Below are 14,358 nucleotides of genomic sequence, written 5' to 3'. Positions count from 1 at the left end.
ATATGGTGGGAGAGGAGGTGACAGGCAGACTGCAGAGTCTAGACTTCAGTCTGTAGGCTGAGCAGAGAGAGTAGGTTCACATGGTAGGTCTTCTTTACTGGAAGGAGAAGGGGAGTGTTAGGCTGCTGTGGAGCTATTAGCCAACAAACTGTTTCTCTGCAGAAATTTCTCCTCAAAGACACAGAACCTTGGAGCACCAACATAGAATACCAGACAGCCTGCAACAATCTTTGTTGAATGCATGGATACACTTTAAAGCTTCAGGCTGCCTTGTCAGCAGTAACTCTATCATTATCCACAGATAGTAGAAGACCTCCACATGACATCAGGATGGAGACCAGGGATAGTGGCTCCTCTATCAGTAGTGGCATGAAAAGGCCTGGAAACATGCCAAACATCAGTCCTGCTGTGAAATTTACTGGGTACCAACCAGGCATATAGGCTGTGAAAGGCAGGGAAGTGGGGGATGGGGTGGCGGAGGGTAGAGTGGCTGTCACAAACAACATAGCATCCCGCCTAGCCTGGGATCCCAGTCCCTCTCCACTTTGTTCAGTGGGGAGAGGAGAATGTGGAACTGAATATGAAAGGCCCAGCTGTGATTCATGCTGACAGCCTGCAATTTCTTGAGCCAGGGTGAGCATACGCCCCTGACAAGCATTGCCAGGGCTCTTCATCCGTGTTTCTGGAAGGTCTGTGTCCAGACCCCAGGAGCAGGGGTCCTGGTTCCCTAGTCAGAATGCCAGGGAAAGCCTGGGTCAAGGCCAGTGGAAAGAGAAGGATGGCTGAGCTTGAGGTCTATGAGCAGCTGGGACAGCCTGGCTACAGCAGAGGCACTGCAGCTGCCAGCGGTTCTCTTCAGACACCAGGTGGCCACTGACCAACAAAGGAAAGGACAAGCCCTCACAAGGTTCCCTCATAGCCCCTTAGTGCCAATCTCCAACTGTACAGATGGAGCTAAGGAATGAGGAACAACAGTTCGCTGGGGGAGAGGTGGGCACAAGCAGAGCACTGCCAATGGGCTGGGAGCTCAGGCCTTCCCTCTGAGCTTGCTCACAGGCTTTTCACCACCCACAGTGCCCCCAGGCCAGGCATAGAGATCTTCAATAAGCTCCCCCAATTTGCTCCACACCCTTTATATCATGAATGTGCCTTGCAGCTCTCCTACACACATGGAGCTACTTCTGTTGTGTCTTGGTTTGCACTGACTTGTCTGGAATGACCCTCCCTTTGGCCTCTTCCACCTTTTCACCTCATTTTCCCTCATCCCTTAAATTATAATCAACAACGAGGAGCCCTTCCCTGAAAAGCTCCTCCTGGCCCTGACCCCAGCTGAGTGTGGTCTGCTTATTGGTTCTGTATTATCTTGGATGTTCTTGTATCACTGCATTTATATCTGTTTATTAAAGGCATCTGTTTATGTGTTCATCTTCTCCATTGTACTGTGGGCTCCCAGAGAATGTTTCTTATTCACCCATGCAGCCTTAGACCTCAGTTCTGTGTCTGGTAAGGAACAAGTATCAGTAAATTTTTGTTAAACTGAAGAGCCCTCCGACAACCTCAACAGTCCAGGGCTGGCCAGGCAAAATGGCTCACTTTGGGAAGCCGAGGTGATCTCACTTGAGGTCAGGACTTCGTGACCAGTCTGGCCAACATGGTGAAACCCGTCTCTATTAAAAATTTAAAAATTAGCCGGGCGTGGTGGTATGCACCTGTAATCCCAGCTACTCGGGAGGCTGAGGCAGAATTGCTTGAACCTGGGAGGCATGGGTTGCAGTAAGCCGAGATCAGCCACTGCACTCCAGCCTGGGTAACAGAGCAAGACTTTGTCTCAAAAAAAAAAAAAAAGAAAAAAGTCCAGGGCTTTTGAAACTGACAGGAAATAAGTAACCTCTTACTGTCTTCCTGGGTGCATATTGTTTCAGCAGTCTTTCCACTAGTCTGTCTTTCCACTGACAACTACAACCCTCTCATCCACTTACTACCTTACTACCTGCCTTCCCCTCCCCAAATTTCCATCTGCTAACAACTTAAGGCCAAAGCTACCCTGATTCAGAGGCAAAAATGAGCTCATCCAAACCTAAAATTTCCCTTGAGTCATTAGTTTTGTGACTGAAATGGGAAGTAGGAAGTAGTGTGGTATAGTAGAGAGCTTCAGCTCCGGGGCTGGGCAGACCTGGGTTCAAAATCCCATCACATTACCAACTGAACGACCTTAGGCAAATTTCTTCATTCCTCCGAGCCTCGGTTTTCCTTGTATAACACATGGAGACTAATGTCTTCATAGGATTTGCTTTAGGTTAGGTAAACCCAGAAGCGGACCTAATTTGAATGCAAATAACTTTATTCGGGAAGTGATCCAGAACAGGGCCAGAATTAGGGCAATGCAAGTGATATGCCTAGAGTACAGAATGTAAAGAGACCCTCTCGGGTTCATACAGGTGCCAACCTTGCACTTAGATGAACCCAAGAATAAAAGCTCATCACCCTAGTCCCAGTCCTGATCCGGAGAACACGGAAGAGGAGCTGGAAGCCAGGAAGGAAGAGAAAGCCAATGAAGTGTACATGGTTGCTACTGGGAGCTTAGAGAGGTTCACTGCCACAGGGAACCCTGAGAAATAGGTAGAATGTGCCTTAGAGTTGTCCCTCACTGAGTGAGGAAGCTGGGGTATTTATCCTCCCCCCTTCCACTGGCTGAGAGCTGCCCCAGGGGCACTAATTCCCTGGCACTCCCAGCTTATGTCAATACAAACCAAGAGAAGTCCTCAGGCAGAGTTTCAGGTACTTACAACAGGACTCTGGGTATACAGCAGAATGGTGAACGCCTGGGGGAAATGGGCGAGGCACAACCTCTGCTGGGGCTGCCGTAAGGACTAAATGAAAAACACAACTACAGTGCCTAACAAAGAGAAGTCCCCTCTCCCTCTCCAATTTATGGCAATAGCTTGTGAAGTTCATGGAGCTTCCCAGCTCTCCATGAGTTGGCAGCATCGGCAGAACAGCTGTTTCTCATCTTTCAGAAGTAAAAGAAATCCAGCGGGCCTAGGAGAGGTCTAGATGCCCAGGACCCAAGTTTTCTGTGGAAGCCTGATGGCTGATGGAGCCCGAGTGGTCCCTCCTGAGTATGCGCTCCTCTGAAAACTATCTCCTCTTGCATCTGCACCCCCGCCCCCAACCCTCCACCCCTTAGTGCAACATCATTTGTGACACATAGACTAGCATCACATTAATAACTGCTGCCAAAAACTCATTCTTCTATGTGACGACATTGTGCTAGAACAAAGCTTTTATCCACATTATGGTAATCCTTAGAACCCTATGATTTTTTCCCATTTTATGGACAAGGAAGCCAGGTCTCAGAGAGATTAACTTTTATCAGAAGCAGGGTGCAGATGTAGGCTGATCTCACACATTTTCTACTTTGTCTCTTCACTCTTTCACTAATGCTCCTCTCACAGGATCACAGCACGGGGAGAATAAGACTGGGGGCAAACAAGACGGTTGCAGGGAAGTGATGGGGGAAGTGGGTAGCTGTTCTTCCCTTGACTCCCCATTTAGCTAATAATTAAGCCTATGGTTCCTGGTCTGGCTGATCCATACCCTCCTGCTGCTGACTCATGTTTTAGGGAGACTGATCAATTTTAAGCTAAATAATTCACTTTCCAGAAGTACCCTTTTCCTTTTCTTATCTTCAGGCAAACAGATACACACACTATCCCCTGTTTATAGAGTGCTACCTCCAATAAATTGCCATTTAATGAGAGACAAAACAAGCGAGAGTTAAGCTTATGGGACATAACTGATAAACTACTTTTCACTACAAGAAAAACGGGAAAATAATCAATACTGGAGTCCAAACATGGCATTTTCTTCAGGAATGAAGAGCAGGGGCACTGTGGTTTCACTGCTATGGACAAAAAGTGGCTTCTTTGTTCCCCTAAGCCTTTGTTTCCTCCTCTGGAAACTGAGATGATAACGCCTACCCCACAGGGTTGCTATGAGGATTAAATGAAGGCCACATACGTTGCCTGGACCGTAGTAGTTGCTCAAAAAATAATAGCTATTTCTTATGTGATGCTAGCCACTAGGTCAGTGCCATCCAACGGCAAGACATTATCTATGGAAGGAAAAGACAGTGAGATTGACATCTTGCCGTCTTCTAACCCAAAAGCTTGTGTGCAAAGGGACCTAGGCAGGAACAAGGCCTTAATATTTGTGCTGTGTCTTCCATCCCAGCTATGTGTGAACTCCCCAGTCTAACATATACCTCACTTTCATGTTAAAACTTTGGACAAAATCAGAAGTTAGGAGAGTCTTGAATGTGCCTGTTTATCCTGTCCCAAGATCCTTTCCTGGTCAACAGCCACCTCCCCCAGTTTTTCATTACATCTTCAAATCAGTTTTGGCCAAAGCTAGCATTCTTCACATCCTTGTTTGGTCATCTCCTTCAGGTAGCTGCTTCTGCCAATTGACATCCTCTCATGTTTGGAGTCTGTGTGTGGCACGCACTGAGAACAGACCACATCTCTGTTCTGCACTGGAAGCTCCTAGGCAACATGGTGAGGAACATGCACTATGTTAGTAATGTTACCAAAATAGAAGCCATGTCCTGTTGCTGCTAACCTTTGGCATCAAGAGAACCGATCTTGATTTGAACAGACGAATATGCCTGGCATCCCCAGTGGTTAATCTATTTAGAAAAAATAATTGCATAGGCATCTAATAACAGAGTGTTCACTCACACATTCCTGGGAAGAATGGCAGGACACATCCCTCAAAGGTTCTATGCTCAGGCTGAACCACTGTGTGAGTACAAGATGAAGGGACAGGTCACTGAATAGCAGAGATGGCAGAATAGATAGTGGGAATCAATGCCCCTGGCACCTCCCAGAATTATGTCAGAAACAGTCAAGGGAAACAGTCAAGGGAATAACCACACAGTGTTCAGAATTGTGCAGTATACATTAAGTGAATATATACATGATATGTCAAGGATCAGTAATGGAATTCATTCAGCATGTGATTTATGAGTCTAATAAACTATCTCTACAATGAAAATATCCCCACCCCAAACCCTGCAACATGAAGGAAAAAAAATTAAAATTTCCATCTACTGAAGTAAGATTTCATACAAACATAAATATATTTAAATTTTTAACTGTAAGTGAATTCAAACAAACTGTTATAAAACAGAATACTATACACAGTTGTCTGCATAGGTCATAAAAAACATAAAAACCAGAATGCGGAGTGGGTGCTGGTGGTGAAAACTGCAGGGCTAAAACTTGCTCAACAATGAACTAGGGACCACTATGGCTTCATGAACATGGCCCACCCCTCCTACTAATGGCTTTGTCAACTTTTCGACCCTAGAAATTCAGAATTTTCTCCTTCTTCCTCTGCCAGCTTTGGTCCGTGTCCGACTACCTGGCTGGACAGTAACTTGCTTTTTAAAGTCCACTAAGCAATCTGTGGCTTCTGAAATGGAAATAAAAGACTTGATGGGAGATTCATTTAAGTCACGATGTGTGCAGGAACTCTGCATCTCTCTGCTGCAGCCTGCCTCTTCCATACCTGGTGAGGGCACCCTAGAGAGAAGGAAAAAATTCAGATTCAATATACACCTAATAAGCATCAAGGATATGCTATGCCCTGTATCAGGGGATTATTAGTAGAAATAATCTTTGTAATAATCCTACCACATATCATCACTCTGTTTTCACAGATGAGGTCACTGGGTAAATCATATACTTAAAGTTGGCATTGAGAGAATGAGAATTCAGATTCAAATTCCCAAGCTGCTTGAGAATCCAGGTCAGAAAACCAGGGTTGGATAGGGATAGAGAGGTAGAGAAGAATAAGACATAACTTTTACTCTGCTTGTTTTAACACAATGAATGAACTGAGCTATCCAATCTTTAGTTCAGATAAACGGGGAGCACAGAGTCATACTGAGAGACAGGTCATAATAGTTCCACAGTGATTTCCACTGCCACAGTTTGAGTATCACACTACACACAGAACACAGGACAAGGCCTGCACTTTTCAGAAATGCTGACAGCCACAATTCAGTGCACAATCCAATTCACCTGAAGGCTCCTGTTTCTGAAGACTTGATGTCTGCATCTGTGATATGAGAGAAAAAATAATAATGTTGGTAGTAGTGTTGGTAATCATACCACTTCTCACTGATCTTTTGCTTCCTGTGCTCTAGGCACTGCTTCTCATCAGCCTATCCAGGTAGCACAGATCCCCAATCCTCTAAACCCACGGAATGTGAGTATTAGTGTCCAACAGACTCAGCTGCTGCGGCACTCAGAGAAACACTTTTGAATGAACGAACAGCCTCTGAATAAATCGACTTCAATTCTAGACTTGAGGAACAAGGAAGTTGCCAAGGGAAATCTGCCACCTGCAGAGATTCACAAACTGGTGATCTAGAGACAGCAGGATATGAGGCTGGGAGAGGCTGCCTTTTTATAGTCATCAGAAGGCACAACAGATTTGCTTGGTGGGAATGAACTATTAGAACTAGATGGTAAGCACATCTCACCAGGCTTAAGCAAAAGCTCCTCTTCCATACACATCTGGTGAATTTTAACAATAGAGACTAATAACAACAGTAATAATAGCAGCTAACATTTATCAAGAGCCTACTTATGCCAGGGAATATGTTTGGAGCTTTACCAGATATAATTCTTGCAATCTATGAGGTTTGGTATTACTAACTCCCTGCAATGGTCTTAACCAATCCACTCTACTGCTCCCTAAATACTACGCACAAACCCTGAGGATTGCAGGTTGGGACGCTAAGCCAAGGTAACATATGAATGATGCACAAAACAATAGGAGGAAGCAATAACATCTGCATATCTAGTTTTCTGTGCCTGTTCCTTTAGGTATACTTGGGGCTTGTCACATTCCCCTGTGTTTTGACAGTGTTTTTTCTGAGTTCAACAGGTAGTCCTGATTCAAGGCTTTATAAAGCCTGAAATGAAACATAGGATGAGTAAGACAGTATATTGCCCCATCTTCCTTAAGGAGAGATGACCTAGATGGAGTCTCAAAGGCTGGCTGATTGGATAACGTGTGTACCCAGAGAGTCCCAGCAAATAGTCAGGGGGCTGGCAATGGCTATCTTCATTGAAAGGCCTTAGGCAGAAGCCCGGAAAACTGGTCCTGGGGTCCTCACCTGAAGTCTTGTGCTCAGACTGTTCCAAGAAACTAAGGAGTCGGCCTTCACTGTGGCCTTTTTCCTGTAACAGAGAAAAACAGATGAAAGGGTTACTTCACGGCAGAGTCTAAAATACAACTTCCACGGCCCAGATCACACGTGTTCATAGAAGAGAAAAGGTGTGGGGGCCACAGCTCTAGGGAAGTCTTCTGCATTCTAATAAATGAGGGTACACAAGTGAAAAAGCAAACTTAATGAAGAGAATACATCGTTATGCCAAGATCATCATGGATTTAAAATAGAAAATAAATTTTAAGGTAGCGTCTACAGGCAGTGATGCCAGAATAAACTGGCTATATAAGTAAGTGCCTACCTATAAACTGTAACTCCAAATCTCCACCTCAAAATCACCCCATTCACAGAGAGAGGTCTCTTTCTTCTGGCATGACAGACAATGGCTTCCCCATTTTAGTGTGTACAGTGACTCCTTTGTCAGTAACCCTAGAATATGGAGCTGCTGCTTTATTTTTCATCTCTAAGCCAAGACTTGCTCTTCCTGATCTCTAATTACAAGGTCCAGAAAGTACATCCATCCTTCCCAGTGACCAGGGCCCAGACCCGGCAGCTTCCTAAGGAGTTCAACACAGAGTTGATCTCACATATATTCTTGGCAGTGGGATTATAAATTGGATATCCTTTCTGGAAAGCAATTTGGCAGGTTTTGAGAGACTTTAAAATTCGTATATCCACTGACCTAATAGTTCCATGTCAGAAAATGTATTCTAAGGAAATAATCAACAGTACAAACACTGATTAATGTTTTAAATACAATCTTATAATACAAAAGAACCAAAATGTTCAATAATAGGTGAATGGTTAAATGACCATGTGTGTGATATAAACATTAATAGTAATTTTTAAAAATAAAATCCAAAATGATGTTTACACTACACCTTGTTTTCATAAATGCAAGTGAGAAAACTACATACATATCAAGTACTATATAGAATACAGTATACATATAGTACTAGATATATAGTATGTTGTGTGTGTGCTTATTGTATATATATAGAGAGAGAGAAGGGGGGAGAGGGAGAACAGTGTCAATTACATTAACAATGCACAGAAAAAAAGACCAGAAGAAAATAGGCCAATACATTAAAAGTTATCATCTTTGAGTAGCTAAATTATGGGTGATGACTTCCCCTGATTATTTATATTTTTTTGAACTTTCCATATTTTCTACAATGGACATGTAATTTAAAATTTAATTTTTAAATTAAAAGGAAAAATAATTTTAAAAAGCACAAATCTTGTTTCAAGATAAATAGAAGGAAGAGGGGAGGGAGAAGAAAAAGCCAGAACAGAACTGTGGTCTCTTACAACTGACAACCAGGAGGGTTAGGTAGCCTTTCCCAAAACACTCTACACATACCTTTGGGTTCCACAGCCTCTGCTGCTGCTTCCCCTCCACACTTGAACATGCTCTTCCACTCCCTTCAGGCCCATCTCCTTGGTCAGCCTTTGCAAGCTGGAGACAGGAGTCCACATGACACTGATATTCTCTAAATGGGACCAGGGATTTACAGAGATAACACTTCTCATTCCTAGCCAATAACAAAAAAGGAAGAAAACACAGTTTTAAGATGCGCCTTTGCCTCTGGGCCCCTAGATATGTCTCAAATTGTGTTTTTACATCCCAAAGTTATTCTGTGGAGGAGACATATCAACCAATGCAGATTCGCTCAGCAGGATCACCAATAAAACTAACCCAACGCCAATCAAAAGGACTGAGTGATTAGCAGTTTTCCCTGGCTGTTTCTCTGTACCCTGCTGTTGCAGCAGTGGGATGGTAATGAAATCAGCTCTTCAAACTATCTCAAACAATGCTGATTGCTCTTCAGACATAAAATATTCTGTCAAACTCTTCCAAAATTAAGTGTAATAGTTTTTTCAAAGAGAAGTTAAAATTTCCACAGAAAAGGGAGCACCAAAAGCATTAAATTAAGTTGACATTTTACCAGGGTGGATGAACTTGTCTGATTAGTAAATCAAGTCTGTCTACATGCTGACTTCCTTAATTCTACAATCTGCAACATCAACTAAGAAGTTACTAAAAACCATGTGGTTCTGCCAGAGACTTTTGCATAATTTTATATGCATAGCTATCTTTATCTTTTTAGAAGAGTAGAGTTTGGGAAAAGAGAGGAAAAGTAGGTCCTTGAGATAAAGTTTACTGGGCATCAGTAAAAATGGAATCACTGGGGGTAAAAGAAAAAAATGAATATTTACTAAGTATTTTCTCTGTGGTGAGAAACAGTACAAGGCTCTTTAACCACAATTCTCAATGAATTATTCAGCTCCATTAGGAAGGAACTAATCTAACTACGGTCTTATAGGTAATAACTGTCAGAAACTAGATGTGCCTGACTCATAAGATCACCTTGGTTTTAAGAAGCTAAAAAAAATTTTCCAAAGCATGCTATCTTGGACATCTCTTTCTGGCCATAATGATGGCCAGATGGTTATTATTCAATAACTACAGCAAGGGAGACTTGGATTAGCTGTAAGGAAGACTTTTTCTGAAGATTTTTACAATAGGAGAAATAAGTCTCTCAAATACTTAATTATCCAGAAGAATGCAAGCAAAATGCTGCCTTGTGAGAAAAGCTAGACTAATATACCTTTCAAGGTTTATCAATTAATGCAAAAAACATTTATTAATTCCCTACTACATGAGAGACAGAAGTACTGCATAAGAGGCAGGAGTGTTAGAGTCAGACAGACTTTGTCACTTTTACTGCAGTGATCTTAACCAGTTACATATAATTTCTCTTTAGTTTCCTTATTTAAAAAACAAAAGAATAACTACCTTAAATCAACCACAGTGAGAGTTACAAACAAAGCACCTAGCACAATGATTGGCACATAATACTAGCACTAAACAAACAGCTATTATTGCTGTCTCAGAATAACAATAATATTTTATTAGAAGCTGGGGATATAAACATGAATTAAGGCAAGTATTTGTCTCAAAAAACTCAGACTAACCAGGAATACAGAAATGTTCCTTTTTTAAAAAAAAATTACTGTAATACAATGTGAGGAATTTCTAGACGAATGTCTACATTACAGTAAGATTCCAAAGGATCAGTTCTGCTCCACTAAATTAGGGAAGACAGCCCTGAAATTCAGGGTCTAAGATCTGTGTTTCAAAGATGAAGTTTCTGCTTAGTAACTGCTTTAATCTACTCTTGGTAATGACTTTACTTTCAGATGGCAGCACCTACACCTGACCCCTTCCTCAGAAAGAGCTTTCTCCGTCAAGCTGCAACACACAACCAAAAAGTTTTCTTTTTTTTTTTTTTTGAGACGGAGTCTCGCTCTGTCACCCAGGCTGGAGTGCAGTGGCCAGATCTCAGCTCACTGCAAGCTCCGCCTCCCGGGTTCACGCCATTCTCCTGCCTCAGCCTCCCGAGTAGCTGGGACTACAGGCGCCGCCACCTCGCCCGGCTAGTTTTTTGTATTTTTAGTAGAGACGGGGTTTCACCGTGTTAGCCAGGATGGTCTCGATCTCCTGACCTCGTGATCCGCCCGTCTCGGCCTCCCAAAGTGCTGGGGATTACAGGCTTGAGCCACCGCGCCCGGCCCAAAAAATTTTCTATATTGCCCAACCTTTTGCAATTCAACGTCTGTACTATTATGTGAAATATTCAATGCTTCCCAAAGAGCACCAAATACCAATATGCAAATTAAAACAGAAACCTAAGAGCAATGTGGAAGTGGAGTGGGTGGCAGGATTGTTTTTAGTGTATTAAAAATGGATACAAAGGCCACCTACACTGACAGAGACTAGGAATAAGAAAAAGAAATTCAGGGCCGGGCGCGGGGGCTCACACTTGTAATCCCAGCACTTTGGGAGGCCGAGGTGGGCAGATCACCTGAGGTCAGGAGATCAAGATAGCCTGACCAACATGGAGAAACCCCGCGTCTACTAAGAACACAAAATTAGTCAGTCGTGATGGCCCGTGCCTGTAATCCCAGCTACTTGGGAGGCTGAGGCAGGAGAATCACTTGAACCCAGGAGGCGGAGGTTGTGGTGAGCCGAGAACATGCCATTGCACTTCAGCCTGGGCAAGAAGAGTGAAACTCCATCTCAAAAAAAATAAAAAAAAGAGAGAGATTCAGGCATCCAAGCAATGAAGCCATTGGCAGGCCAAAGAAATACAGGGTCAGATGGGTAAGATAACAACTGATCTTTTTCTTCAGTCCAAATGATGGCATGCTATACAGGAGCTCTGTGAATGCAGCACACCTACTTACTTGTCAATGTCTAGAGAAGTCTGGGCAGCTGTCCCACTGTCACTCTTGGTCTTGGCCTCTTTTTGTCTCCGAGTCAATACTTTTAATAAAAAAAAAAAAAAGTAAAAAATATATATAATTAGCTACCAGTAAACTCTGAATATAAAAGACAAAATGTATAGGAAGAAGCAAAGTTTAAAACCTTATCCCACTAGGAGAAATACATTGTTTGCGAAGTCTCAATCTTTCTAGCATTGAGAATAGCAATTGTAACATTTGCACCAAAACAAAAGTTTTGACAATATTCTGTCCTCCACAAGATATTCCGCTATATGCTAAGCCATGAGATCTAAAGATCTACTCCACACCAAGAAAGGTTTTTGTGTACTATCCCAGCTTGCAGCACTCAAGGGAGGGATTTACATTTTCCCAAGCAAAATTCTATCTGGTATGACACACACTTAAGTGAGGTACTCTATGAAATATAGTAATGACAGCCACATCTGAGTGCCTACATAAGCTCTAATCTTTACAAAACTTTGAAAAGTTCTGCAGTGAGAAAACTGTGGCTCAGAACAGTTAATACAACCAGTCTTTCTTCACTACACTAGTACCACCTCCCAATTCTAGTGGGTATAAATGGCTTTAGCCCAATTGATACACAAATATATTGTCTCTCACACCAAAAGACATCTGTTTATAAAATCAGTCTCTTAAAGGATCTTGGAGGTTATTTAATCAAGTGTTTTCCACTTCATTCCTTGCATAACAAGAAAAACTGCAACAATTTCACGTCAAACTCTACCTTCTTTCCTCCTAACACCTGAATCCCCACAACAGATAATTTAGCAGGGTTACGAGTAACTTAGGTTGTGAAGCATTTATCTAGTCCAGGGGTCAGCAAACTTTATCTGTGGAGACAGAGAGTAAATATTTTAGGCTTGGTAGGCCATATGGTCTCTGTCACAACTACTCAACTCTGCACTGTTAGCAGGAAAGCAGTCACAGACTATACATGAACAAATGGGTATGTTTCAATAAAACTTTATCTACAATAACAGGTATCTGGCTAGATTAGGCCCATGGTTGGCCGTTTGCCTAACCTTCTAGATCAACCTCCTACTCATACAAAAATGGCTTCTATAAACATCCCTGACAAGCAATCATACGGTCTTGACTGTATTTTCTTTTTCTTTTCTTTTTTTTTTTTTTTTTTTTGAGACGGAATCTCACTCTTCTTGCTCAGGCTGGAGTGCTATGGTGTGATCTCAGCTCACTGCAATCTCTGCCTCCAGAGTTCAAGTGATTCTTCTGCCTCAGCCTCCTGAGTAGCTGGGATTACAGGCACCCACCGCCATGCCCAGCTAATTTTTTGTATTTTTATTAGTGACGGGGGTTTCACAATGTTAGCCAGGATGGTCTCGAACTCCTGACCTCAGGTGATCCACCTGCCTCAGCCTCCCAAAGTGCTGGGATTACAGACGTTAGCCACCGCGCCTGGCCAACTTGGCTGTTATCTTTTAATTGAGGGAAATTCACTTCCTCCTAGGAAAATCCATTCTGTTGCAATCTGGCTCAATCTGCATTTACTGGGGACTATATGAATACATTTACCCGCCTTTCCACAAGTCAGCTCTTTGAACACTTAACAAAATCTTGGATTTACTAGGTTTTCTGCCCCTATTAAAATGCAACCATCATCAAAGGAAGAACTATGCCTAGTTACTATGGCTATTCTATTAAGATTTGGATTGCCGAAACTCTGAATGCCTAGGTTAGCTCTAATCCTTACGATGACCCTCCAGATTGGTATTATTACTTTTCCCCGGTTTTAATGGTATGGAAATAAACTAAGAGGAATTGACTTCACCACACTATCACAACTACTAAATAGTAAAACCCAGGATAGAATCTAGATCTGATTCCTATACTTATGTTTTACCTTCCTAATTAACCTCTTTTAGATATACAATCCAATTTGTCAGTTTTCCTTAATATGTGTAGCACCCCAAACAGAATCCAATATTCAACAAACAATCCAACTAGTAAAAAGAACAGAAGAACCATGAGCTACCCCATGTGGACTCATACTCTACTGATTCAGTCAAGGCTGTGTTTGCTTTATTGACAATCCTGGTATACTACTGGCTTAAATTGAACTTAAAGGAAATTAAGATCTATCCCCTACCCTCCCAAATTATCTTCAAATAAAACGTTAACATCACTGGGTGCAGTGGCTCATGCCTGTAATCTCAACACTTTAGGAGGCTGAGGCAGGCGATCACTTGAGACCAGGAGCTCGAGAACAGCCTGGGCAACAGGGTGAAACCCCCGTCTCTACAAAAAAATATAAAAGTTAGCCAGCATGGTGGTGCTTGCCTGTAGTCCCAGCTACTCAGGAGGCTGAGGTGGGAGGATCAACTGAGCCAGGAGGGTTGAGGCTGCAGTGAGCTGAAACAGCGCCACTGCACTCCAGCCTAGGTGAAGAGCTAGACTGTCTCAAAAAATATACAATACAATACAATACACAATACAATACAATGTTACCAAGACAAGTCTCTTAATTCTGTACTTTGCTAACTAAGTTGCTGGGTATTTTTTGTCTCCCCTTAAACACGGGATTTTGTATTTGTCCCCGTTCTTTTCAGCTGAACGTTTCTATTTATTGAGATCATCTGCAGTCTTGACTCTGTCATCTGATGTTATTAGCTCTCTTTCTCAGCTATGTGTCATCTGCATATATGACAACCACACTTTTTACATCTTCATCCAAGTCACCAGGGAAAAATGGTTATAAAGGATATGGCCAAGGACAAAACTGTGACATGTTACCAGAGAAGTCTGTCTTCTCCCTGTTAAACTTTCCTTTAAATAATTAAGCAAAC

The 14,358-nt window shown here is 42.4% G+C and overlaps 1 protein-coding gene across 2 annotated transcripts in view; it reads right to left on the bottom strand.

Moving 5' to 3' along the window:
* Positions 1-5,116: 5,116 nt before the first annotated feature.
* UIMC1 (ubiquitin interaction motif containing 1) overlaps positions 5,117-14,358 on the bottom strand; it is a 98,741-nt gene continuing 89,499 nt past the window's right edge. For both annotated transcript variants that reach the window (XM_030927337.1, XM_010386399.2), the window contains exons 11-15: positions 11,495-11,573; positions 8,607-8,778; positions 7,190-7,253; positions 6,087-6,123; positions 5,117-5,585 (exon numbers count right to left, since the gene is read on the bottom strand). In XM_030927337.1, coding sequence (XP_030783197.1) covers positions 5,375-5,585; positions 6,087-6,123; positions 7,190-7,253; positions 8,607-8,778; positions 11,495-11,573 — 563 coding nt within the window. In that variant the 3' untranslated portion in view covers positions 5,117-5,374. The remainder of the gene's footprint in view (positions 5,586-6,086; positions 6,124-7,189; positions 7,254-8,606; positions 8,779-11,494; positions 11,574-14,358) is intronic.

Source organism: Rhinopithecus roxellana, chromosome 3 (genome assembly GCF_007565055.1).
Source record: "Rhinopithecus roxellana isolate Shanxi Qingling chromosome 3, ASM756505v1, whole genome shotgun sequence".
NCBI lineage: Eukaryota > Metazoa > Chordata > Mammalia > Primates > Cercopithecidae > Rhinopithecus > Rhinopithecus roxellana.
The sequence above is the reverse complement of the archived record's forward strand: the minus strand, read 5'-3'. Positions and strand labels throughout refer to the sequence as shown.